This window comes from Megalobrama amblycephala, unplaced genomic scaffold (genome assembly GCF_018812025.1).
Source record: "Megalobrama amblycephala isolate DHTTF-2021 unplaced genomic scaffold, ASM1881202v1 scaffold554, whole genome shotgun sequence".
Lineage (NCBI taxonomy): Eukaryota > Metazoa > Chordata > Actinopteri > Cypriniformes > Xenocyprididae > Megalobrama > Megalobrama amblycephala.
Window position 1 is genome coordinate 27,506 of NW_025953464.1, and position 25,609 is coordinate 53,114.

The following is a 25,609-nucleotide window of genomic DNA, read 5'->3' on the forward strand; positions in this document are numbered from 1 at the left end:
CCGCAATTTTATGATGTCATCATGTAGACTTCTTACAAAGTATTTTACAGTATTTTAAAACTACAAAAATACAAACCACTAAAGTATTTTGATACAAAATACAAAGCCATTTTCATCAACCCTATCAAATACAAATTACAAAATACTATTTTATATTTGAAATATGTATTTGAAATACATGTATCATAAATACTGCCCAATGCCCATCCCTGTACAGGAGACGCTGGAGACAGGTAAGCAGATCACTTGGCCTCCTTAAGGTAAGCATACAAGTAAGTCTTATGCAAACAAGACCAGACAAAGAGTGTGTGTGAGTGTGAGATCCTTATAGTGCTGGTGATTGCAGTGATGATGAGGTGCAGGTAGTGGTGATTACTATTCGGGTGATTGAGTGCGCTGGGATTGGTGGATGGTGGAACCTGACGTGTCTGTGACACAGCCCTTCTGCTTGTGTAATATTGTTTAGTTAGTATTTATATGAGCGTTTGTTTATTTGATGACAGAGGGAAGCTTACAGTAGCCTATATGTCACTGTGATTCTGATTCAGTAAAATGCAATCATGAGCCTCTGCAGGTCCAATAATGGCCTAGACCAGAACATAGTGTATCACAGCATAAGCATAATTCACACAAAATAGGGGCAGGACTGTATTGGAAACAATGGATATTTAAAATTGCCCACTTTTTTCATTACCACCTTAAAATGTTAGAACGAGTTTTTCTAACCGATTACTTTTATGCAATGCGATGCAGCTGATAAGTTAATATTTATCATCTGTTTATGTGAATGAGGAAGTGGTTTTTGTATTGCTTTGACCCTGAAGTCATTCACAGTGACTCTCCAGCACAGTAATAGACAGCAGTGTCTTCAGTCTTGAGGCTGTTCATCTGCAGGTACAGTTGACTGCTGGAGTCATCTCTGGACACCGTGAACCTTCCCTGGACTGACTGGGAATATCTTATAGGAGAACTGGATGTGCTGATGTATGCAATCCACTCCAGTCCTTTTCCAGGACTCTGTCTGATCCAATGTAGATAGAGATTGCTGAATGTAAATCCAGTTATTGTACATGTAAGTTTATTAGACTCTCCTGGTTTTTTAACCACTGTTTCAGACTGAGTGAATGTCTGACATTCAGTACCTGTGGAAAAAGAAACAATATTAAATGTTAGAAACATGTTATAATGTTACATTGTTGCACTCTTAATGATTATCCTATGCAGTGACTCACATGGTAAAACGGACAGAATTACAAATACAAGAATCTTCCTAAACATGGTGTATTTAAGTTTAAACCAGAAAGACAGACTTTGTTCCTAGAGTTCAGATGTCTGTTCAGATCACAAAGATTGACACATTTAAAGAAGGAAGCTGATTTGCATATATTCAAATCAAAGAACTGATGGTATGAAAGACTGATGTATGTTTGGTCCAGATTTAGATTTCAATGGTTAATGTTTGAGATCTTCATAAACAGACCGTTATTTTTCTATTGTTAGAGATAAAAGTCATTTTTGTGTATTGTATTATTTTTCATTTTTCATTCTTTAATGGATTTTAATGTAATTGATTTTAATTATAATATGCAATTCAGATATGACTACAAACCCCATTTCCAGAAAAGTTGGGATATTTTGTAAAATACAGTAAAATCAAGATTCTGTGATTTATTAATTCTCCTGAAAATTTATTTAACTGACGAAAGTACAAAGAAAAGTTGGTCTTAAGTGTATTTTGTAAATATAAATCTTAAGTGTATTTTGTAAATATGAACAAATTTTGATTTTGATGGCTGCAACACACTCCAAAAAAGTTGGGACAGAGGCAAAATAATAGAGAAAAGGTTATAGAATATCCAAGTTAAACGGTTTTGAAACAGTCCACAATAAGCAGGTGAATTGGTAATAGGTGAGGGGATCGTGATTGGGTATAAAAGGAGCATCTCAGTCTTTGCAAGCAAAGATGGGTCATGGCTCACCACTTTGTGGCAAATTTCATGACAGAATTGTCAGACAAATCAAAAATCACATTTCTTAATGCAAGATTGCAAATTATTTAGGTCTTTCGCCATCTGCATGTATAATATTGTGAAAAGATTCAGGGAATCCAGAGAAATCTCAGTCCGCGTTGGGTCAGGCAAGAGACCTCTGTTAAATGTGTGTGATCTTCAAGCTCTCAGATGGCACTGCATGAGAAACCGTCATGCTGCTGTGTTAGAAATAGCCACATGGGCTCGGGAGTACTTTGGAAAACCATCGTCACTTAACACAGTCTGCCGCTGCATCAGGAAATGCAACTTGAATCTCTGTTATGCAAGGAGAAATCTATACATCATTTCTATACAGAGATGACACCAAGTTCTCTGGGCCTGAGCTCATCTCAGATGGTCCAAAAAAAAGTGGAAATGTGTGCTGTGGTCAGATGAGTCCAAGTTTCAACTTGTTTTTGGAAAAAACGGACATTGAGTTCTCCCAAAGACGAAAGGGACCATCCAGACTTTCATCAGCGACTTGTGCAAAATCAAACATCTGTCTTGGTATGGAGGTGCATCAGTGCAAACAGTATGGGTGACTATATGTGTGAAGGAGTCATTGACATGGAGGCGTATACTGGGATTGTACAGAGACATAAACTGCCATAAAGACAACATCTTTCCTGGGAAGCAAGACAATGTCAGGCCTCATTCTGCACATGCTAAAACAGAGAGGAGATGTGCTTGACTGTCTGTCTGCAGTCCAGATCTGACTCCTGTTGAAAATTTATTGCATTTTTAAATAACACAATATTGAAAGTTTAAAACCACTAAAAAACAATGTAGAAAAATAAAATATAAGACAATATCAATTCAAGTGATGCATTACTGCCATCTATTGGTGTTTGGCCAATACTGTTGTAAGACTCACAGATTAAAGTGCTTCAGTTCATTGACAGACACAGATCTGTGCTGTTGAAACAGTGGCTAAAAACTCAAACACAGGGTCAAAACAAAGACATAAAAATCTTTTAAACTTTCCTTCGAGTCTGGCTTAGGCAATCTTAAAGAAAGCAAAGCCACTGTTGTGAGACACATAGAAGAGATTACTGATTTTATTGACTTCCTATTGAAACATTTAATACTTCATCTGTAAATCTGTTGTTATAAAACGTTTGAGGAAAAAACATGACGAATACTCTAATTTGTACAATTATATGATGTTTTTGTACAGGGAGGCTGTTTGCGTCTGTCACTGTGATTCTCTGGCACAATAATACACAGCTGTGTCTTGAGGTTGCATATTATTTCCCTGCAGTGTTATTGTGTTACTGGAGGTGTCTCTGGTGATGCTGAACTTGCTTTTCAGTGAATCCTTGTAGGCTAAGCCTCCACCACTCCAGATCACTCCAATCCATTCCAGAGCTTTTCCTGCAGGCTGACGAATCCAGGCTGTATGATAACTAGTAACTGAATATGAGACTTTACAGTTGATAGTTAGAGTGGCATCAGGACGGACAGTCAGAGACTCAGGCTGAGTGAGTTCATATGAATGAATACCTGTATCAAATCAAATAATAGCTGTTAGTAAAATAGCATGAAGTTTAAAGATGGTTAACAAGCTTTTTAGCAACAAAATGATTTATCACACAGAAAAGTAGACTAAACTTACAGGATACTACTGCCAGAAGCAACACTAAAGATGAAGAGATCATGGTGTGTTTCACAGCACAGTTTGTTCTTCTCTCCCTCTAGTGATCAGATGAATGTATAAACTGACTCATGTCTGCTGTTTAAATATGCAACAGAAGATTTACATAAACACACAGAGCTAATAATCAACTCCGCATGCTAAAAAATATTTATGTTACAGTTCATATCATTTATTTCTCTCATAGAGAATTTTATGACATCAAGCTTATGTTTTGTCAACATTTTTTCTCTACTGCACATTTTATATATCTCCATCTAGTTTCATTCTTTTTCAGGAGTTGATAAAACTAATATTGGTATATTGGAAAGCAACAAAAGCAGTAGGTCAGTAATCTGGTTCTGTTGGACCTGCATCTGAAAGACTAAAGGCCTCGATTTTGCCTGTAATAATGAAGCAAAACTTGTGAACTCAGAAAATAAAAATCGCTTGAAACAATTGAACACTTGCATTTTTATATTCCTATATTTGTATTATTATTCAAGATGTTTTAGAACTGCTTGTTGTTTATTACTGTTTTCACAGTACGATGCTGATATTCATTATTATATTTTGCCCTTGTAGAGTCACTTTCACTTGTAGACTCCTGGAAGAGTCTCTGGTTAATTGAAACATATTTTTAGTTTGTCACTGTAAAATGTGTAGCCACTACCACAAATCTACATATCAAAAATATGTGTTGTGTTAAAGCAGTCAGATATGCATTTGTGCTGTGTGATGTTAGAGCTTTTATAGTGTATTGTAAATTTAACAGTAATATAATAGGCTTTAATAATGATGTGACAAATGGTATATCTTGTCATTAGGCTGTATTTTGTGGATTTTTTATTCTCTGCTGCCACCTGTTGAACTCTAGTGACAAGAGATGAAACACTCAATTGGTTTTTGTTCAGCCGTTCAAGAACTTTGTGTCTCTGTGTTTGTTTTGCGCAGTAATATGTGGCTGAGTCTTCTGTTGTCAGGCCCGACAGTTTCAGATATACCATATTCTTTGAATTATCTCTGGTGATTTCAGTTCGTCTGTTGAAGGCTTCAGCATAGTCATGGCTGTTACCATTACTATAAACACGTCCAATCCACACGAGAGGTTTTCCAGCTTGTTGTCTGATCCAGTGCATGCTACAGCAGTCAAAGCTAAACCCGGATCCTCTACAGGACAGAGTCAGAGTTTCTCCAGGCTTTTTCTGAACCGTGCTTTCAATGGACTCCATACTTTGACATTTTAAACCTAAAAGAAAGATTGAAATGACTTATTTCATTTGAAACATATGTGTACAACTGACAATAGAAATGTGTTTCATGAGGAAACTCACGGTGTACGCTGAATGAGAGCAGCAGTAAGCAGAGTGAACTCTTCATCTTGAAAGTGGTGATGTGACGCTCCAGATCCAATCAGAAGCACATAAATACTGAACAAACATACAGGAGTGTTTGATTTGCATTGGAGGGTCACAAGATACAATCATGACTGAAGGACTAAACTATTTAAGAACAGTATGACGTGAATGTGAATATGTACCTTTCTGTTCACTGTTATATGTCACAATACACAATAAGAAAAGTTTTTCTGCATTTTATTTTTTGTTTGTTGATCACACGTGCTCATGCTGTTTGCAGTCAACTAGATAACATGATATTTATTCATGCTGCTTGAAAACTGAATCAACAGAAAAGAGAATCGAAAAAATAAAAAATCTCATGTGGGAACAGGTGCATGTTAATTTTATATTTCTAAATAATTATTAGTGCTGCTCAATCAGTGTCTGAAACCTCCAATCGCTCCTCTGAGACAACAGTAACACTGGGTCAAAACAAGCTCAAAACTGAACTTTACTGACCAACAGACTTTATAACCTGATGAAAGCAAAGAGATGCAAGAGCTGATGGATTTTATTGATGTATGGAGAGAATTTTAATGTCATCAGATGAATATCAGCTGTGAATGATGAACATTTTATGAAAATTGGTTTTGAACTTTTGAGGACAAAATTATAAATACCCTAATGTGAATATGATGATGTTTTGTACAGGGAGGCTGTTTGTGTCTGTCACTGTGATTCTCTGGCACAATAATACACAGCTGTGTCTTGAGCTTGCATATTATTTCCCTGCAGTGTTATTGTGTTACTGGAGGTGTCTCTGGTGATGCTGAACTTGCTTTTCAGTGAATCCTTGTAGGCTAAATCTCCATCATACCTGATCCTGCCAATCCATTCCAGAGCTTTTCCTGCAGGCTGACGAATCCAGGCTGTATGATAACTAGTAACTGAATATGAGACTTTACAGTTGATAGTTAGAGTGGCATCAGGACGGACAGTCAGAGACTCAAGCTGAGTGAGTTCATATGAATGAATACCTGTATCAAATCAGATAATAGCTGTTAGTAAAATAGCATGAAGTTTAAAGATGGTTAATAAGCTTTTTAGCTACAAAATGATGCATCACACAGAAAAGTAGACTAAACTTACAGGATACTACTGCCAGAAGCAACACTAAAGATGAAGAGATCATGGTGTGTTTCACAGCACAGTTTGTTCTTCTCTCCCTCTAGTGATCAGATGAATGTATAAACTGACTCATGTCTGCTGTTTAAATATGCAACAGAAGATTTACATAAACACACTGAGCTAATAATCAACTACGCATGCTAAAAATTATTTATGCTTCAGCTCAAATCATTTATTGGGCATTTTATATATCTTCATCTACTTTAATTCTTTTAATTCAGGGGTTGATAAAACTAATATTTGTATATTGGAAAGCAACAAAAGCAGCAGTTCAGTAATCTGGTTCTGTTGGACCTGCATCTGAAAGTCTAAAGGCCTCAATTTTGCCTGTAATAATGAAGCAAAACTTGTGAACTCAGAAAATAAAAAACACTTGAAACTACTCTTGCATTTTTATATTCAGAGGATTTTTCTTTTAATTCAAGATGTTTTAGAACTGCTTGTTGTTTCCCAGCTAACAAAAAGGAGTTGTCAGAACGTTTTGTTAACATTCTCTTTAAGTTATGAAAACGTTATTTCGGAATGTTTTGTACACATTGAAAACGTCCAGTTTTTTAATGTATCAAGAACGTTTTTTCTTGGTTTATGTTAACGTTAGAGGAACATTCCATTCTATCATTTTGGAAATGTTATGAAAACGTTATCTTCTGAACGTTCAAAACACCCTGCCCCGCTAGAAATTTTACGTTCCCAGAACATTCTCAAAACGTCCCCACTGGTGTTAAGGACTTTGTCTAGTAATGTTCCCAGTACGTTCAGAGACGGTCACGATGTGGAGTTCTTTTAAGGTTTGGGGAACGTTATTTGGCGGACCTTCACAGAACATTCAGGACGTTCTCTGAACATTTAGGGAACCATATTTTATTTTTTTTTGGGTAACATTCCTGTTGCCCTTGTCAAAAAAGCCAATTAATAAAAGTATCTGCTCAAACAAAAACTAATTTTTCTTAAATGTCTTACAAACGACAAAAAAAAAAAAAACAACAGAACATGTGTGAGCTAATGTAACTGCTGTATCACTGCATCAGCAACTACACAGCTACTGTCTTTAAATAAAGCAACATGCAGCAGATCATCAGTGTTTCTGGATCATCACTGACTGAAGCACAGGCTCCAGCACAATGGTAACCTCACAAAACTCAGATAACAGAAACAACATTAAACACTAACAGATCTCTCTAGATATCTGCATCTTCACATTACAAACCTCTCTGACTTTGTTTCTTTCATACAAATCTTCTTAATGAGGCGTTGATGTTTTATCAAATTTATAAATGTCACCGTTATGGAGGTAAGCGCTTGTTTTAGTTGGGCTCCTGACCCTTAATATTTTTACTATTTTTCCCCCAATTGTTGCAATTGTGTTTTAAAGCATTCATTGCAAAAGAAATTGTGAGAAAATAAAAATCTGATCAAATGGATTTGTCTGCTCATTGTTGGTGATTTTCACATCATGCAGTGACCTTATTTGCTGGTCTCTGAATATTATGTTTTCTTTCATGTTGTTGTAGTGCAATAATAATGTGTAAAGTTCTGTTTTTATTTGGGAAGTTTTCATTACTGGGCAGATATTGTTTAGACAGCATCATGTAGATTCACACAGACATCAAGATTCTGCATATGATCCTCAACAATGGTGACAAAATTTAGATAAACAGATTAACTCTGAACATCACAAAACAAGCTACTAAAGTCACAAAAAAGATTTTTGTTTAGTGTCACCATCATTGAGGATCACATGCTGATTCATGATGTCTGTGTTAAAGTAAAAAAAAAAAAAAAAAAAAATCTGCTCAAAACTCTTGTCTGTATAAAGAATTAAACATAAAAAAAAGTATTACTATAACTGTTAATACATTCACAGTTTGAGGCTTTAGTGATGATCAGTGAATCAGGACACTACCTAATGATTGAATCATCAGCACTTACCAACCCAATTCATCTGATCAGAACTTCTCTTGCTCTAACTAACATGTCTTGATAACACAGTTAAAGCAGCCAGAGAAAAACTAAAGTTATACGTCAAGAATCAAGAGCCCATCTAAAGCAAACGCTCACCTCTATAACGGTGACTTTAAACTTTATTATTTTCTATAAAACACACACGTAGAAGGCGACGTTCTCGTGACCTTGTTCAGCTTTGCCTAAAAGTTCTCTAAAAGTGACAAAAATTCTGACATTTTACAGAACATTTGTGACATAAACGTCCTCTTTTGGTAATAAAAAGTGCTGCAGTTCAAGGTTCCTTATATGACTTTAGGGGGACATTCCAATTTGAGTAATTTTATGGTCACATAAGAACGTTCAAAACATTGAACTTCAAAAACATTTAGCAAATATTAATATCATCATAAAGACGCTACGGCAGTGTTGTTCTAAGTACGTTTTCTCTCAATGTTATGAGAATGTTCTTTTAGTAAAAATAACATTGTATGGACGTTCTTTGAACGTTGTTCTCACAACGTTTTCTCTATATAATGAGAACATTAATTAAGTACAGATTACAATGTAAGGACGCTTTTTATAAACTTTCTACTCAGAGCGTATTATGATAACATTATGAAAACATTCAGCAAATAATAATAACATTAAAAGCATGTTCTCAGAATGTTATCCTAAGAACGTTTTCACTCAACATTACGAGAACATCAGTCAAGTACAAATAACGTGATAAAGACGTTTCAAGAACGTTGTTATGAGAACTTTTTTGCTCAACATTATGAGAACATCAGTCAAGTACAAATAACGTGATAAAGACGTTACAAGAACATTGTTATGAGAACGTTTTTGCTCAACATTATGAAAACATCAGTCAAGTACAAATAACATGGTAAGAACGTTCCAACAATGTTGTTCTAAGAATGTTTCCTCTCAATGTTATGAGAATGTATTTTAACTATGACAACATTAAAAGAATGTTCTTGAAACATTATTTTAGGAATGTTTATTTCTAACATTTACATAACTTTTACGTAACGTTAGTGAAAGTTATGGAAACGTTCTCTGTTAGCTGGGTTAATACTGTGTTCACAGTAAGATGCTGATATCCATTATTATATTTTGCCCTTGTAGAGTCACTTTCACTTGTAGACTCCTGGAAGAGTCTCTGGTTAATTGAAACATACTTTTAGTTTGTCACTGTAAAATGTGTAGCCATTACCACAAATCTACATATCAAAAATATGTGTTGTGTTAAAGCAGTCAGATATGCATTTGTGCTGTGTGATGTTAGAGCTTTTATAGTGTATTGTAAATTTAATTGTAATATAATAGGCTTTAATAATGCTGTGACAGATGGTATATCTTGTCATTAGGCTGTATTTTGTGGATTTTTTTATTCTCTGCTGCCACCTGTTGAACTCTAGTGACAAGAGATGAAACACTCAAGTGGTTTTTGTTCAGCCGTGCAAGAACTTTGTGTCTCTGTGTTTGTTTTGCGCAGTAATATGTGGCTGAGTCTTCTGTTGTCAGGCCCGACAGTTTCAGATATACCATATTCTTTGAATTATCTCTGGTGATTTCAGTTCGTCTGTTGAAGGCTTCGGCGTAGTCATGGCTGTTACCATTACTATAAACACGTCCAATCCACACAAGAGGTTTTCCAGCTTGTTGTCTGATCCAGTGCATGCTACAGCAGCTAAAGCTGAACCCGGATCCTCTACAGGACAGAGTCAGAGTTTCTCCAGGCTTTTTCTGAACCGTGCTTTCAATGGACTCCATACTTTGACATTTTAAACCTAAAAGGAAGATTGAAACGACTGATTTCATTTGAAACATATATGTATTAGAACTGACAATAGAAATGTGTTTCATGAGGAAACTCACGGTGTACGCTGAATGAGAGCAGCAGTAAGCAGAGTGAACTCTTCATCTTGAAAGTGGTGATGTGACGCTCCAGATCCAATCAGAAGCACATAAATACTGAACAAACATACAGGAGTGATTGATTTGCATTGGAGGGTCACAAGATACAATCATGACTGAAGGACTAAACTATTTAAGAACAGTATGACGTGAATGTGAATATGTACCTTTCTGTTCACTGTTATATGTCACAATACACAATAAGAAAAGTTTTTCTGCATTTTATTTTTTGTTTGTTGATCGCACGTGCTCATGCTGTTTGCAGTCAACTAGATAACATGATATTTATTCATGCTGCTTGATAACTGAATCAACAGAAAAGAGAATTAAAAAAATAATCTCGTGTGGAAACAGGTGCATGTTAATTTTATATTTCTAAATAATGATTAGTGCTGCTCAATCAGTGGCTGAAATCTCCAGTCGCTCCTCTGAGACAACAGTAACACTGGGTCAAAACAAGCTCAAAACTGAACTTTACTGAACAACAGACTTTATAACCTGATGAAAGCAAAGAGATGCAAGAGGTGATGGATTTTATTGATGGATGGAGAGAATTTTAATGTCATCAAATTAATATCAGCTGTGAATGATGAACATTTTATGAAAATTGGTTTTGAACTTTTGAGGACAAAACGATCAATACCCTAATGTGTGAATATGATGATGTTTTTGTACAGGGAGGCTGTTGGCGTCTGTCACTGTGTATATTTGGCACAATAATACACAGCTGTGTCTTGAGCTTGCATATTATTTCCCTGCAGAGTTATTGTGTTACTGGAGGTGTCTCTGGTGATGCTGAACTTGCTTTTCAGTGAATCCTTGTAGTCTAAGCTTCCACCACTCCAGATCACTCCAATCCATTCCAGAGCTTTTCCTGCAGGCTGACGAATCCAGGCTGTACTATCACTAGTAACTGAATATGAGACTTTACAGTTGATAGTTAGAGTGGCATCAGGACGGACAGTCAGAGACTCAGGCTGAGTGAGTTCATATGAATGAATACCTGTATCAAATCAAATAATAGCTGTTAGTAAAATAGCATGAAGTTTAAAGATGGTTAACAAGTTTTTTAGCAACAAAATGATGCATCACACAGAAAAGTACACTAAACTTACAGGATACTACTGCCAGAAGCAACACTAAAGATGAAGAGATCATGGTGTGTTTCACAGCACAGTTTGTTCTTCTCTCCCTCTAGTGATCAGATGAATGTATAAACTGACTCATGTCTGCTGTTTAAATATGCAACAGAAGATTTACATAAACACTCAGAGCTAATAATCAACTCCACAAGCTCAAACAACAAGAATATTGGGATTACGTGAAGAGGCATCATCACACTGTCCTGAACTTTTAGTTATTACTGATATGGTTGAAGATCATTAACAGAAAATATAAACAGTTTATTGTGACTGTAAGTGATTCAAACTATCAAAATGTAAAATGAAGGAAGTATTTTTTGACTGAATATTTCCAGTATCACACTGAATCATGCAGTACTTAAATGTAATGAGGGAAAAATCAGATTTGAAAGAATGAAGCTTTATTAATTTTGTCTTGCTTATATTATTATTATTATTATTATTATTATTATTATTATCATCATTATTATTATTATGGTTGGTACATTTCTGTTGGACCAACATCAGAAACACTTGCTTTTATCTCTTGTTCACTGAATTGCAATACATTTTAAGTTTTGAAATTAGCTATATGTTTCATTGCTTAAAAATGAAGCCAGAAAAAAATAAAAAAATAAAAAGGCCATTTCATTAATATTACAGTATCTCTGATCTGCTGGACTGAGAATCACAAAGGCAGACAGTGCCCTCTATTGTAATATCAGCAGTATTCTCATTAAAGATTAATAACTTTACTGTGACTGCACACAGCTAAATAAATATATAAATAAATAACAATTGTTGCTTCTAATGAACTAGTTGCATTTAAGTAAAAAATGTTATTTAATCTAATTGAACCCACTTGACTGTCTTAGGTTACAGCAGGGTTACACCAACAGAGAAAGGTCTGCAGCTCATTTCTCAAATTTTTGTTTGGCTGGAAAACACTAATGTTTCACACTTTTGCAATATAAATAAATAATCAGAAAAAAAGTTATATTATATGGAGAGTTTCTCTTATTCTTTTCATTCAAGATGTTTTTGAACAAAGCTGCTTGTGGTTTGTGTCACTGTGACTCTCTGGCGCAGTAATACACAGCTGTGTCCTCAGTCTGCATATTCTGTCCTTGTAGAGTCACTGTGCTGCTGGAAGTGTCTCTGCTAACTTGATATCTACTTTTCAGTTTATCGCTGTAATATGTGTCACATATTCTTCCAACCCATTCCAGAGCTTTTCCTGCAGTCTGTCGTATGAAGCCAGTGCAGTAGCTGCTGTCAGTCAATGAATATCCAGAGATCTTACAGGACAGAGTCAAAACCTGACCAGGCCTTAAGACCACAGAATCAGTCTGGGTCAGTTCAACACAGTGGACACCTGGAGAAACAAATATGGACTGACATGTTAGAGAAATTAAAACATTTTGTATAAAGATATATACAGTAAGTCATTTTAATTTTAAGGGTTTCTATAGTAACTATGAAGACTTACGAGAGACAGCTGCTAGCAGCAGAAACAACCAGAGAGATGAGGAGACCATGGTTTGAGAAGTGTGAGAGCAAGCTGTTTCTTCCTCTTAATCATCAAATAAATAGGAAGAGAAAGATTATTTGCATACAGTTCTGCAGATGCAACCCAGAAAATATGTATCTACATATTTCTATGATTTTGTATTATTTAAATTTCTTTCAGAAGACAATGTTTGCAGTAATGATCTGCTATTAGGAAATTATATTATAATATTGTATGTGATATGAACAGTAAACACATTTTTAATTCATGATTAATTATTTATTAACATTTAATTATTAATTAATTAATTAATTTTGTTGTTGTTTTCAATATATTCACTCAAGATCATTCAGGGCATATATGTCAGACTCAGTGATAAGGGCATTTAAATAGTTTATATTCTTATATAGCTTATGTATTTTATCCTTCAGCAGAAGTTGTGTCTGTTTCTTTGGATCAAAGTTGTGCTGTACTCCAGCATCATCTGCTGTTTGTTTTTGTTTTTTCTTGCCCATTTTCCTCTCTGACATGTTTTTGTACAGCCCAGTGCTTTTTTCATCATTGTGTCTTTCTTGCACAGTAATAAACAGCTGAATCCTCTGCTTTCAGACCGGAGAGTTTCAGATACACCACGCTGTTTGAATTATCTCTGGTGATCTCTATTCGTCCCTCAACACTTTTTGCATACACTGTTTTACTGGCATCATTCCAGATAGTCCCTATCCAGTTCAATGCTTTCCCTGCTGATCCAGTGCATGCCGTATTGTCCGAAATCAAATCCAGATCCTCTACAGGAAAGGTTCAAAATTTCTCCAGGCTTTTTGGTAACAGAACTTGATGGGATGGACTCCAGGCTCTGACCATTAACACCTAAAACAATTGAAAGTTATAATGACCGGTCCACAGTATCATATACAGTACACCCATTAATAAATTCTGGAGGCAGAATTAAATAATAATATATCATGAAATAGAGATACGTACTAGTTAAACACATCAGGAGAAAAAATAAGAATAGAATATGTCTGCCATTTCAAATGATGCAGGAAGACCAACTGCTACAGTGTCACTGAATACTGCTGGTAGAAATACTGTAAATTATGTCATTTACATTTGGGTGGAGCTTTAAAATCTGATACTATATTAAGATCTAATGGCACTGTTGATGAGTCTCTACCAACACAATCCCTTCTGCATTTCTATTATATTTGTGTTAAGAATGTTACAATGTAAATGAATAAACTTGAATGAAAATGTTCAAAAGTTCCAAAGAAAATGTTTTAAATGTTAGTAGTTTTTGTGTGTGTTTTATGTTTCTACTCAGAATAAGAAGTATAACAGAATAAACACTTCAGTTCATTGCCTGACACAGATCTGTGGATGAACCTGTTAGAAAACTCCAGTCGCTCCTCTGAGACAACAGTAACACTGGATCAAAACAAGCTCAAAACTGAACTTTACTGACCAACAAACTTTATAACCTGATGAAAGCAAAGAGATGCAAGAGGTGATGGATTTTATTGACTTTCTATTGAAACAAATAATGCTTTATTAGTTTTTGTTAATGGTGGTTATTTTAGCTAATTATGTGTTTTATTTATTAGGTAATTGTTGTTGTTGTACATACATTTTAATGTCACCAGATGAATATCAGCTGTGAATGATGAACATTTTATGAAAATTGGTTTTGAACTTTTGAGGATAAAACAAGATAAATACCCTAATGTGAATATGATGATGTTTTTGTACAGGGAGGCTGTTTGCGTCTGTCACTGTGATTCTCTGGCACAATAATACACAGCTGTGTCTTGAGGTTGCATATTATTTCCCTGCAGTGTTATTGTGTTACTGGAGGTGTCTCTGGTGATGCTGAACTTGCTTTTCAGTGAATCCTTGTAGTATAAGCTTCCAGCAGAGCTGATCAATCCAATCCATTCCAGAGCTTTTCCTGCAGGCTGACGAATCCAGGCTGTAGCATAACTAGTAACTGAATATGAGACTTTACAGTTGATAGTTAGAGTGGCATCAGGACGGACAGTCAGAGACTCAGGCTGAGTGAGTTCATATGAATGAATACCTGTATCAAATCAAATAATAGCTGTTAAAATAGCATGAAGTTTAAAGATGGTTAACAAGCTTTTTAGCAACAAAATGATGCATCACACAGAAAAGTACACTAAACTTACAGGATACTACTGCCAGAAGCAACACTAAAGATGAAGAGATCATGGTGTGTTTCACAGCACAGTTTGTTCTTCTCTCCCTCTAGTGATCAGATGAATGTATAAACTGACTCATGTCTGCTGTTTAAATATGCAACAGAAGATTTACATAAACACACAGAGCTAATAATCAACTCCACAAGCTCAAACAACAAGAATATTGGGATTACATGAAGAGGCATCATCACACTGTCCTGAACTTTTAGTTATTACTGGTATGAAGTTCATTAGCAGAAAATATAAACAGTTTATTGTGACTGTAAGTGATTCAAACTATCAAAATGTAAAATGAAGTATTCTTTGATTGAACTGGTCATGATCAGAGCATTTATGCTTATTAAAGTTTAAACATATGTCTTAGAGATTTTGTGTTAATTATTGCATATATTAATTATATTTGTGTTATTATTTTATTGATGTTACATCTGACAGAAACAACAGCAGTAATAATGTATGTTTCTGTTGGGTCATCATCAGAAACACTTGCTTTTCTCACCTGTTCAGTGAATTGAAATAAATTTTATGTTGTAAAATTAGCATGCAGATTGTCTGATCTGGTTTCAGCAATGGACCTGTAACGGTGCCTGTCTTGTTATTGAATAAACTTAGCTAACAATCAGTGGTGTAGCATCTGGGCATGCAGGGTATGCACATGCATATGGGCACATATCTATTATTGACCGGTATTCGCATTTCTGTCATTTTTAACCCTCATGTGGTGTTCAAAACCCTATAACACTCGTGGTGTTCCCGGTCAAAAATGACCGGCCCATAAAAAAAAGCTTATAAATCACTCATTATACCATATTTTCACCCAATCTTGGATTCAATCTTTTTGTCAACATGTTCTCTTTCAATTAGGACTGGTTTTATATTTCTGTTTGCATCTGATTAATCATGGGCCTCATTTATCTGAGAGTAGGCATCTCATTTTTTGAGTAATTTTTTTTTAATTTTTGAATAATTTTGGAAATATTAAATAAAATCTGAAGAAAATTGGTATTGTTGATCACACTAGTCTACTCTAATGTTTTACCAGGAATTTTGTTTTGAAACTTTTGTTTTGTAAAAAATATGGCACATAGTCACACTTGTGGTGTTTCCGGTCAAAAATGACCGGCCTATAAAGAAAGCTTATAAATCACTCATTATACCATATTTTCACCCAATCTTGGATTCAATCTTTTTGTCAACTTGTTCTCTTTCAATTAGGACTGGTTTTATATTTCTGTTTGCATCTGATTAATCGTGGGCCTCATTTATCTGAGAGTAGGCATGGTCAAAAATGGTCACAATGGCCGACCATTGAAAGTGAATGGGAGAGACTGAAAATAACAGAACAATTTAGTTTTCAGGAGCATGTTCATTATTTTCATGTACACATATGAGCATAATGTGCTTGCAAACATCGAGCCCTTGGACCTGTGCATGTATCGATACATTTATACACACGCTACCCAGACACACACACGTTAAAACACACAAACTTTTTTGAGTATTACACACATTCTTTTCCACAGAGAGAAATTTGATCCTACCCTAACCTGCATCTAATATACATTTATCCATCTGACATTACCACACACACACACACACACACACACACACACACACACAAACACAAACTGGCCGTGACTGCAGTGACCCGGCTTCAAAAAATCTTTCTTTCATGTTCTTGTTTCATCACAGCTTCCAGACAAAATATTATGACATTTTGTTTTGGAACTGTGAGGTTCTCACACAGAACTAGACAATATTTACAAATATACATCATGCGATAGCACAGGCATATATAAATGCCTCACAGCACCTTGCTTGTCATTCATTTGAAGCCGGGTCACTGCAGTCACGGCCAGTTTGTGTTTGTGTGTGTGTGTGTGTGTGTGTGTGTGTGTGTGGTAATGTCAGATGGATAAATGTATATTAGATGCAGGTTAGGGTAGGATCAAATTTCTCTCTGTGGATAAGAATGTGTGTAATACTTAAAAAAGTTTTAACGTGTGTGTGTCTGGGTAGCGTGTGTATAAATGTATCGATACATGCACAGGTCCAAGGGCTCGATGTTTGCAAGCACATATGCTCATATGTGTACATGAAAATAATAAACATGCTCCTGAAAACTAAATTGTTCTGTTATTTTCAGTCTCTCCCATTCACTTTCAATGGTCGGCCATTGTGACCATTTTTGACCATGCCTACTCTCAGATAAATGAGGCCCACGATTAATCAGATGCAAACAGAAATATAAAACCAGTCCTAATTGAAAGAGAACAAGTTGACAAAAAGATTGAATCCAAGATTGGGTGAAAATATGGTATAATGAGTGATTTATAAGCTATTTTTATAGGCCGGTCATTTTTGACCGGAAACACCACAAGTGTGACTATGTGCCATATTTTTTACAAAACAAAAGTTTCAAAACAAAATTCCTGGTGAAACATTAGAGTAGACTAGTGTGATCAACAGTAGCCATTTTTTTCATAATTTTTTTCATATATCCAAATTTACTCACAAATTATTTGTTTTTTACTCAAAAAATGAGATGCCTACTCTCAGATAAATGAGGCCCACGATTAATCAGATGCAAACAGAAATATAAAACCAGTCCTAATTGAAAGAGAACAAGTTGACAAAAAGATTGAATCCAAGATTGGGTGAAAATATGGTATAATGAGTGATTTATAAGCTTTTTTTTATGGGCCGGTCATTTTTGACCGGGAACACCACAAGTGTGACTATGTGCCATTTTATACAAAATAAAAGTTTTTAAAAACAAAATTCCTGGTGAAAATTTTAAGTTGACTAGTGTGATCAATAATACCAATTTTCTTCAGATTTTATTTAATATTTCCAAATTTACTCACAAATTATTTGTTTTTTACTCAAAAAATGAGATGCCTACTCTCAAATAAATGAGGCCTATGATTATTCAGATGCAAATCAAAATATAAAACCAGTCCTAATTGAAAGAGAACATGTTGACAAAAAGATTGAATCCAAGATTGGGTGAAAATATGGTATAATGAGTGATTTATAAGCTTTTTTTTATGGGCCAGTCATTTTTGACCGGGAACACCACGAGTGTAACAAGGTAACAAAACCCCCACAAAAAAGTAAGAAAATTTCCAAAAAAAAATTGAGATTTAGTTATACCCTTTGGGAACAAAGTCACTAAGTTTCAGTCCAAAGCGATAACATTAACTAGTATTTTCGGGAAAAAGAAAATCTTCTCCAGGTCAAATTGACCCGAACACCACATGTGGCTTTCTGAAACTTATGCATGCAGTAATGTAAGTAGTACAGAATTTTAAACGGCTACGTCTGCACATTTTAATATACTGCACAAGATGTGAATAAATGTAACTGGTACATTCCCTGGGGTGGATACTTATTATTCAACAAAATACATAAAACGTGATGGAAATATATTTAGAAAAGAAACTTGTAGTAAATGTATTAAGCATATGCATTAAAAAAGTCTGTGACAGAATAATTAATTCATAACTGGAATAATCTTTGGACTCATCGCATCTATGATCGTTCCAAAATTCCAAAGCCCGAGTCAAATCGGTGGAATTCAAACTTGGACTATGTTGAAAAGCCGTTTTTTTCAAAGTCATAATGATGGAGGAGCCCGGTAACACTTTAGAATACTGATCCTTCATAAATGAATAACTACAGGAACAAATGAATAATGCATTATTAACACTCTAGTAACTACTATTAACTAACAAGTAACTCTGATGAATGAATTAGTAAGTAATAGTGCTAAACACAGCTGCTAAAAAGATGATTGTGTTGAGATGAAAACCTCCTCATTCACTTTCTGTTAAACGATTCTTACATTTTTGGATGTGATTTTTCTAGAACTGTCTCCTGCTCGAGTTCTTTTGACTTTTGAAATGCTTTGTAATATTTTGTTGTTCTTTTCTTTTCTTTCTTCTTTTAAAAATGAAGCAAGAAACATTAATCCTATGCAATATCTCTGATCTGCTGAACTGGGCGTCACAAAGGCAGACAGTGCCCTCTATTGTAATATCAGCAGTATTCTCATTAAAGATTAATAACTTTACTGTGACTGCACACAGCAAAAGAAAAAAAGAAAAAAAGAAAAAAAAGGGGGGGGGGTTAAAATCTGTTAAAAGCAGTTTGTTTATGTGGAAATTATTTCATGTTTTTGAAAGAGAAATATAGACAATAATTATATTAGCTAAATCAAATTATACAAAAAAAATGGTGTTCTTTTTTCGGAAATTTGATTTCCGTTTTTTCGTGTATTTCCTCAATCCAGATGGACTAGTTTTCATTAGTGGTGGGGGAGAGCTGTGACTCTTTCTGCAGGGTAAATCGTTACACCAGTAGGTGGCGACAAGTGACTGTGTTTATGAGTGAATCATTGAGTCGTTCATTCAACCTATTTGTTCAAAAAACACTGATTCATTCAGGAAGTAAACACCACTATTGTGTGTTGCTCTGAGGTGCGGTGGTTAATTCTGTTGTGGCTTCATTTGGAAATATCTACAGTGATACAGTGAAAATAGGCAAAGTATCTGGCAATACTGTGTCTAAAATGTATGTTTCTTAATATTATCTTATTATATCTTAATGTTTATCAAACTATTGTATAAAAATCAATATCACAATTGTGACTTTGTCCTGAATTGGCCTATAATCACGTCTGTGATTACTAATTACAGCTGTGCTGATAACAACAGCCCTCCTGCTTGTGTAATATTGTTTAGTTAGTATTTATATGAACATGTTTGTTTTTTGATGACAGAGGGAAGCTTACAGTAGCCTATATGTCGCTGTGATTTTGATTCAGTAAAATGCAGTCATGAGCCTCTGCAGGTCAAATAATGGCCTAGACCAGAACATAGTGTATCACAGCATAAGCATAATTCACACAAAATAGGGGCAGGACTGTATTGGAAACAATGGAAATTTAAAATTGCCCACTTTTTTTCATTACCATTTTAAAATGTTAGTACGAGTTTTTCTAACTGATTATTTTAATGTGATGCAATGCAGCTGATAAGTTAATATTCATCATCTGTTTATGTGAATGAGGAAGTGGTTTTGGTATTGCTTTGACCCTGAACTCATTCACAGTGACTCTTTAGCACAGTAATAGACAGCAGTGTCTTCAGTCTTGAGGCTGTTCATCTGCAGGTACAGTTGACTGTTGGAGTCATCTCTGGACACTGTGAACCTTCCCTGGACTGACTGGGAGTAGTAGATCGGAGAACTGGATGTGCTGATGTATGCAATCCACTCCAGTCCTTTTCCAGGACTCTGTCTGATCCAATGTAGATATAGACTGCTGAATGTAAATCCAGTTATTGTACATGTAAGTTTATGAGACTCTCCTGGTTTTTTAACCACTGTTTCAGACTGAGTGAATGTCTGACATTCAGTACCTGTGGAAAAAGAAACAATATTAAATGTTAGAAACATGTTATAATGTTACATTGTTGCACTAGTCTCTTAATGATTATCTTATGCAGTGACTCACATGGTAAAACTGCCAGAATTACAAATACAAGAATCTTCCTAAACATGGTGTATTTAAGTTTAAACCAGAAAGACAGACTTTGTTCCTAGAGTTCAGATGTCTGTTCAGATCACAAAGATTGACACATTTAAAGAAGGAAGGTGATTTGCATATATTAAAATCAGAGAACTGATGGTATGAAAAGCTGACATATGTTTGGTCCAGATTTAGATTTCAATGGTTAATGTTTGAGATCTTCATAAACAGACCGTTATTTTTTTATTATTAGAGATAAAAGTCATTTTTGTGTATTGTATTATTTTTTCATTTTAAATTCTTTAATGGATTTTAATGTAATTGATTTTAATTATAATATGAAATTTTCCCATTTCCAGAAAAGTTGGGATATTTTGTAAAATACAGTAAAATCAAGATTCTGTGATTTATTAATTCTCTTGAAAATTTATTTAACTGACGAAAGTACAAAGAAAAGTTGGTCTTAAGTGTATTTTGTAAATATAAATCTTAAGTGTATTTTGTAAATATAAACAAATTTCGATTTTGATGGCTGCAACACACTCCAAAAAAGTTGGGACAGAGGCAAAATAATAGAGAAAAGGTTATAGAATATCAGAGTTAAACAATTTTGAAACAGTCCACAATAAGCAGGTGAATTGGTAATAGGTGAGGGGATCGTGATTGGGTATAAAAGGAACATCTCAGTCTTTGCAAGCAAAGATGGGTCATGGCTCACCACTTTGTGCCAAATTTCATGACAGAATTGTCAGACAAATCAAAAATCACATTTCTTAATGCAAGATTGCAAAGTAATTAAGTCTTTCGCCATCTGCATGCATAATATTGTGAAAAGATTCAGGGAATCCAGAGAAATCTCAGTCCGCGTTGGGTCAGGCAAGAGACCTCTGTTAAATGTGTGTGATCTTCAAGCTCTCAGATGGCACTGCATGAGAAACCGTCATGCTGCTGTGTTAGAAATAGCCACATGGGCTCGGAGTACTTTGGAAAACCATCGTCACTTAACACAGTCTGCCGCTGCATCAGGAAATGCAACTTGAATCTCTGTTACGCAAGGAGAAATCTATACATCAGTTCTATACAGAGATGGCACCGAGTTCTCTGGGCCTGAGCTCATCTCAGATGGTCCAAAAAACATTGGAAATGTGTGCTGTGGTCAGATGTGTCCAAGTTTCAACTTGTTTTTGGAAAAAAACGGACATTGCGTTCTCAGTCCCAAAGACGAAAGGGACCATCCAGACTTTCATCAGCGACTTGTGCAAAATCAAACATCTGTCTTGGTATGAGGTGCATCAGTGCAAGCAGTATGGGTGACTATATGTGTGAAGGAATCATTCACATGGAGGCGTATACTGGGATTGTACAGAGACATAAGCTGCCATAAAGACGACATCTTTCCTGGGAAGCAAGACAATGTCAGGCCTCATTCTGCACATGCTAAAACAGAGTGGTTTCTAGACGCTCTACACCATAGAGGGGATATGCTTGACTGTCTGTCTGCAGTCCAGATCTGACTCCTATTGAAAATATATGGCCCATCATGAAAAGGAGAATCAGACAAGGATGACCACAGACTGTTGAGCAGCTGTCTTGTGTCAGGTGAGATTGGGCAAAAACTTCACTTGCAAAACTTCAACAATTAGTATCCTCAGTTCCCAAACAATTAAAAAGTGTAAATAAAGGAAAAGGTGATGTGACACAATGGTAAACATGCCTCTGTCCCAACTTTTTTGGAGTGTGTTGCAGCCTTCAAAATCTAAATTTGTTTATACACTGTAAAATGTAATTAGTTGAGTTTACTTAGAAAGCTTAATTAAACTGTTGGGTTTACTTAAAAAACTTAAGGAAACCAATTGCCTTAAATTTAGCAAGTAAGTTAACTCATCATTTTGAATTGATAAAACTAGCTACCACACAGTACAGAGTACTTAGAAATCTTGAGTATTCACTGTAAAATGTAATTAGTTGAGTTTACTTAGAAAGCTTAATTAAACTGTTGGGTTTAGCTACCACACAGTACAGAGTACTTAGAAATCTTGAGGATTGGTAATTCAATTTTACAAATTGAGTACTTAGTTCAGTCATGTTAAAAATCTTGTTCACATTATGTAGAAAGTGCCTTAAATTTCTCAAGCATTTTTTACTCAGTTGCAACAATGGACCATACATTTATTTGTATTTATTAAACTGGAGATACTGTTGAAAATAATAAAGTTTGATGTCACCATCATGGTGGAAAGTGTTTGCTTTAGTTGGGCTCTTGACCTTGACTTTTAACATTAGTGTTTCTCTGGCTGTCGTAACTCAGTGTTTGTAAGACACAGCTGTTATGGTGAAAAAAGCCCTGGTTGGAGCAGCACAACCCAATCATCTCCTGGAAGACCGGCGAAATCCTGAAGTGGGGCGAGGCCTGTTTCTCTCACTGCATCTCTACACTTCCTGTTCCACGAGCTCCTTCCAAAGAACTTCCAGTCTGTACAACCTCCATCGAGAGTCCAGTCGAGAAACGCTCCATCGACATCCCTGAGTGCTACGCCCCCTTCAGCAATGTCTTCTGCCCCCAGAGAGCCTCTAAGCTGCCTCCACACCAGCCATGGGACTGTGCCATCAATCTGCTTCTGAGTGAACCAGTGCCTAAGGGTAAGATATACCCTCTTTCCACCCCGGAGGAGAAGGCCATGGAGGAGTACATCAAGGAGGCCCTCGACCAAGGTTATATTCGTCCATCTACGTCCCCTGCTGCATCCAGCTTCTTCTTCGTGGCCAAAAAGGACGGAGGCTTGAGGCCCTGCATCCACTACCGAGCGCTCAATAAAATCACAGTCAAGTTCCGTTACCCCCTTCCTCTCGTCCCGGCGGCCCTGGAACATCTCGGTGGTGCCACTGTGTTCACGAAGCTGGACCTCCGCAGCGCGTACAACCTCATCCGGATACGCGAGGGGGACGAGTGGAAGACCGCCTTCATCACGCCCACCGGCCACTACGAGTACCTTGTCATGCCGTATGGCCTGGTCAACGCCCCCTCCGTATTCCAGGACTTCATTCATGAGGTGCTCCGGGAGTTCCTCAACCGATTCGTTCTGGTGTACATCGACGACATCCTCATATACTCCCGGAGCCTGGCCGAACATCGCCAACACGTTGCGGAGGTCCTCACCCGTCTTCAACAGTTCCATCTCTTCCTGAAAGCTGAAAAATGCTCATTCCATCAGCCATCTGTACACTTCCTTGGTTACATCATCGATCACAGTGGCATCCGGATGGACGAGAGGAAGGTGGAATCCATCACCAACTGGCCAGAACCAACCACCATTAAAGAACTTCAAAGATTCCTGGGATTTGCCAACTTTTATCGCCGCTTCATCAAGAATTACAGCTCCATCACTCATCCTCTCACCAATCTACTACGCCATCACCCCAAGTCTCTGTCCTGGTCACCAGCTGCCACCGACGCCTTCAACCGCTTAAAGGAAGCCTTCACCACCGCTCCCCTCCTCGTCCACCCCGATCCAGAACTGCCCTTCATCGTGGAGGTGGACGCCTCCACCACCGGAGTGGGAGCGGTGCTGTCCCAGCAGCAGGGGCCCCTCAGCAAACTCCATCCATGTGCCTTATTCTCCCGCAAGCTCAACCCGGCGGAAGTCAACTACAACATCGGTGACAGAGAACTTCTCGCTGTGAAGCTAGCCCTGGAAGAGTGGAGGCATTGGTTGGAGGGAGCAAACCACCCTTTCCTGGTACTAACTGACCATAAGAACCTCAAATATCTCCGTGCTGCCAAGAGACTTACCCCTAGACAAGCCCGCTGGGCCATGTTTTTCTCTCGCTTCCACTTCACAATCTCCTACCGCCCTGGATCTAAAAATGTGAAAGCTGATGCCCTCTACCGTCTCCATGCTCCTGACGAAAGAACTGAAGAACCTGAACCGATCATTCCAAGTTCCCTCATCGTAAGTCCCATCACGTGGTCGGAAGAGACCATTCCCTCCTCCAATGCCTCCACAAATCCTCCGCCGGGTTGCCCACCAGGCTTGCTCTTCATCACCCGGTCATGACGCACTCAAATCATCCACTCAGCCCACACGTAACTTGGCACTGGTCACCCGGGGTCAATGGAACCCTCTCGTTGCTTAAACAACGCTTCTGGTGGCCCAACATGGCGGCAGACGTCAGAAGGTACATGCAGGGCTGCAGGGAGTGCGCTACCTCCAAAAGTTCACGTCACCTACCAGCCGGCAAGCTCCTTCCTCTGCCCGTTCCAACCCGACCCTGGTCACACCTAGGGGTGGATTTCATCACCGACCTTCCAGCCTCCGATGGATTCACCTGCATTCTAGTTATCATTGACCGCTTCTCCAAGTCATGTCGTCTTATCCCTCTGAAAGGACTAACCACTGCTATGGAAACGGCTGAACTGTTATTCAACCATGTGTTCCGGTACTTCGGAATTCCAGAAGACATTGTTTCCGATAGAGGACCACAGCTTATTTCTTGTGTCTGGAAAGCTTTCCACTTACTCCTAGTGTGGCCGTCAGCTTTTTTTTTTTTTTTTTTTTTTTTTTTTTTTATTATGCAAACAGACAATTACAATATTTACAGAAAACAAATTAAATGCAGAAAACAAATACAAAGACCAACAAAACATACATAACAGTACAATTGGGTGTGTTTGTGTGTGTGAATGTAAGTGTAACTGGGTGTGGTAGTGGAAATATATATGAATAAAGGAGCATGTGGGAAAGTACAACAGACTTAACCAGAGTTTAAAAAAAAAATATATATATATATATATATATATATATATTATATATATATATATATATATATATCAAAGAGGAGGAAAAAAAATAAAATAATAATAAATAATAAGAATTTTAGTGACAATAATAATGATGAAGGGTAATAGTATCACACAAGAAAAAAGAAAGAAAAAAAAAAACTGATAAATGAGGGATGAGAAAGATGACAAAAGCAATAGTAATAGCAATATTATTAATAATAATAATAATAATAATAATGATAATAATAACAATAATAATAATAATGATAAATCCAATTAATAAGAAATGACAAATAGTAATAATAGTATTAGCAGTAGTAGTAATGATAAACTTATTAACAAATATACTCACTTCATCCGGAATGAGGGGGGAGGTTAAAGGATCAGGAAG

The 25,609-nt window shown here is 36.5% G+C and overlaps 7 gene segments (V, D, J or C); all 7 read right to left on the reverse strand.

Moving 5' to 3' along the window:
* Positions 1-3,210: 3,210 nt before the first annotated feature.
* Positions 3,211-3,814, reverse strand: LOC125262014. The segment is given in 2 exon segments: positions 3,211-3,533; positions 3,646-3,814. Coding segments are annotated over 2 exon segments (351 nt in total).
* A 197-nt stretch (positions 3,815-4,011) lies between these two features.
* On the reverse strand, positions 4,012-5,365 carry LOC125262018. The segment is given in 3 exon segments: positions 4,012-4,067; positions 4,559-4,912; positions 4,998-5,365. Coding segments are annotated over 3 exon segments (456 nt in total).
* Positions 5,366-5,697: 332 nt separating this feature from the next.
* LOC125262021 lies at positions 5,698-6,301 on the reverse strand. The segment is given in 2 exon segments: positions 5,698-6,040; positions 6,153-6,301. Coding segments are annotated over 2 exon segments (351 nt in total).
* A 4,449-nt stretch (positions 6,302-10,750) lies between these two features.
* Positions 10,751-11,316, reverse strand: LOC125262019. The segment is given in 2 exon segments: positions 10,751-11,058; positions 11,171-11,316. Coding segments are annotated over 2 exon segments (351 nt in total).
* A 901-nt stretch (positions 11,317-12,217) lies between these two features.
* Positions 12,218-12,726, reverse strand: LOC125262022. The segment is given in 2 exon segments: positions 12,218-12,551; positions 12,666-12,726. Coding segments are annotated over 2 exon segments (357 nt in total).
* A 1,714-nt stretch (positions 12,727-14,440) lies between these two features.
* On the reverse strand, positions 14,441-15,066 carry LOC125262023. The segment is given in 2 exon segments: positions 14,441-14,763; positions 14,873-15,066. Coding segments are annotated over 2 exon segments (351 nt in total).
* A 4,948-nt stretch (positions 15,067-20,014) lies between these two features.
* On the reverse strand, positions 20,015-20,517 carry LOC125262020. The segment is given in 2 exon segments: positions 20,015-20,328; positions 20,424-20,517. Coding segments are annotated over 2 exon segments (360 nt in total).
* Positions 20,518-25,609: the final 5,092 nt, after the last annotated feature.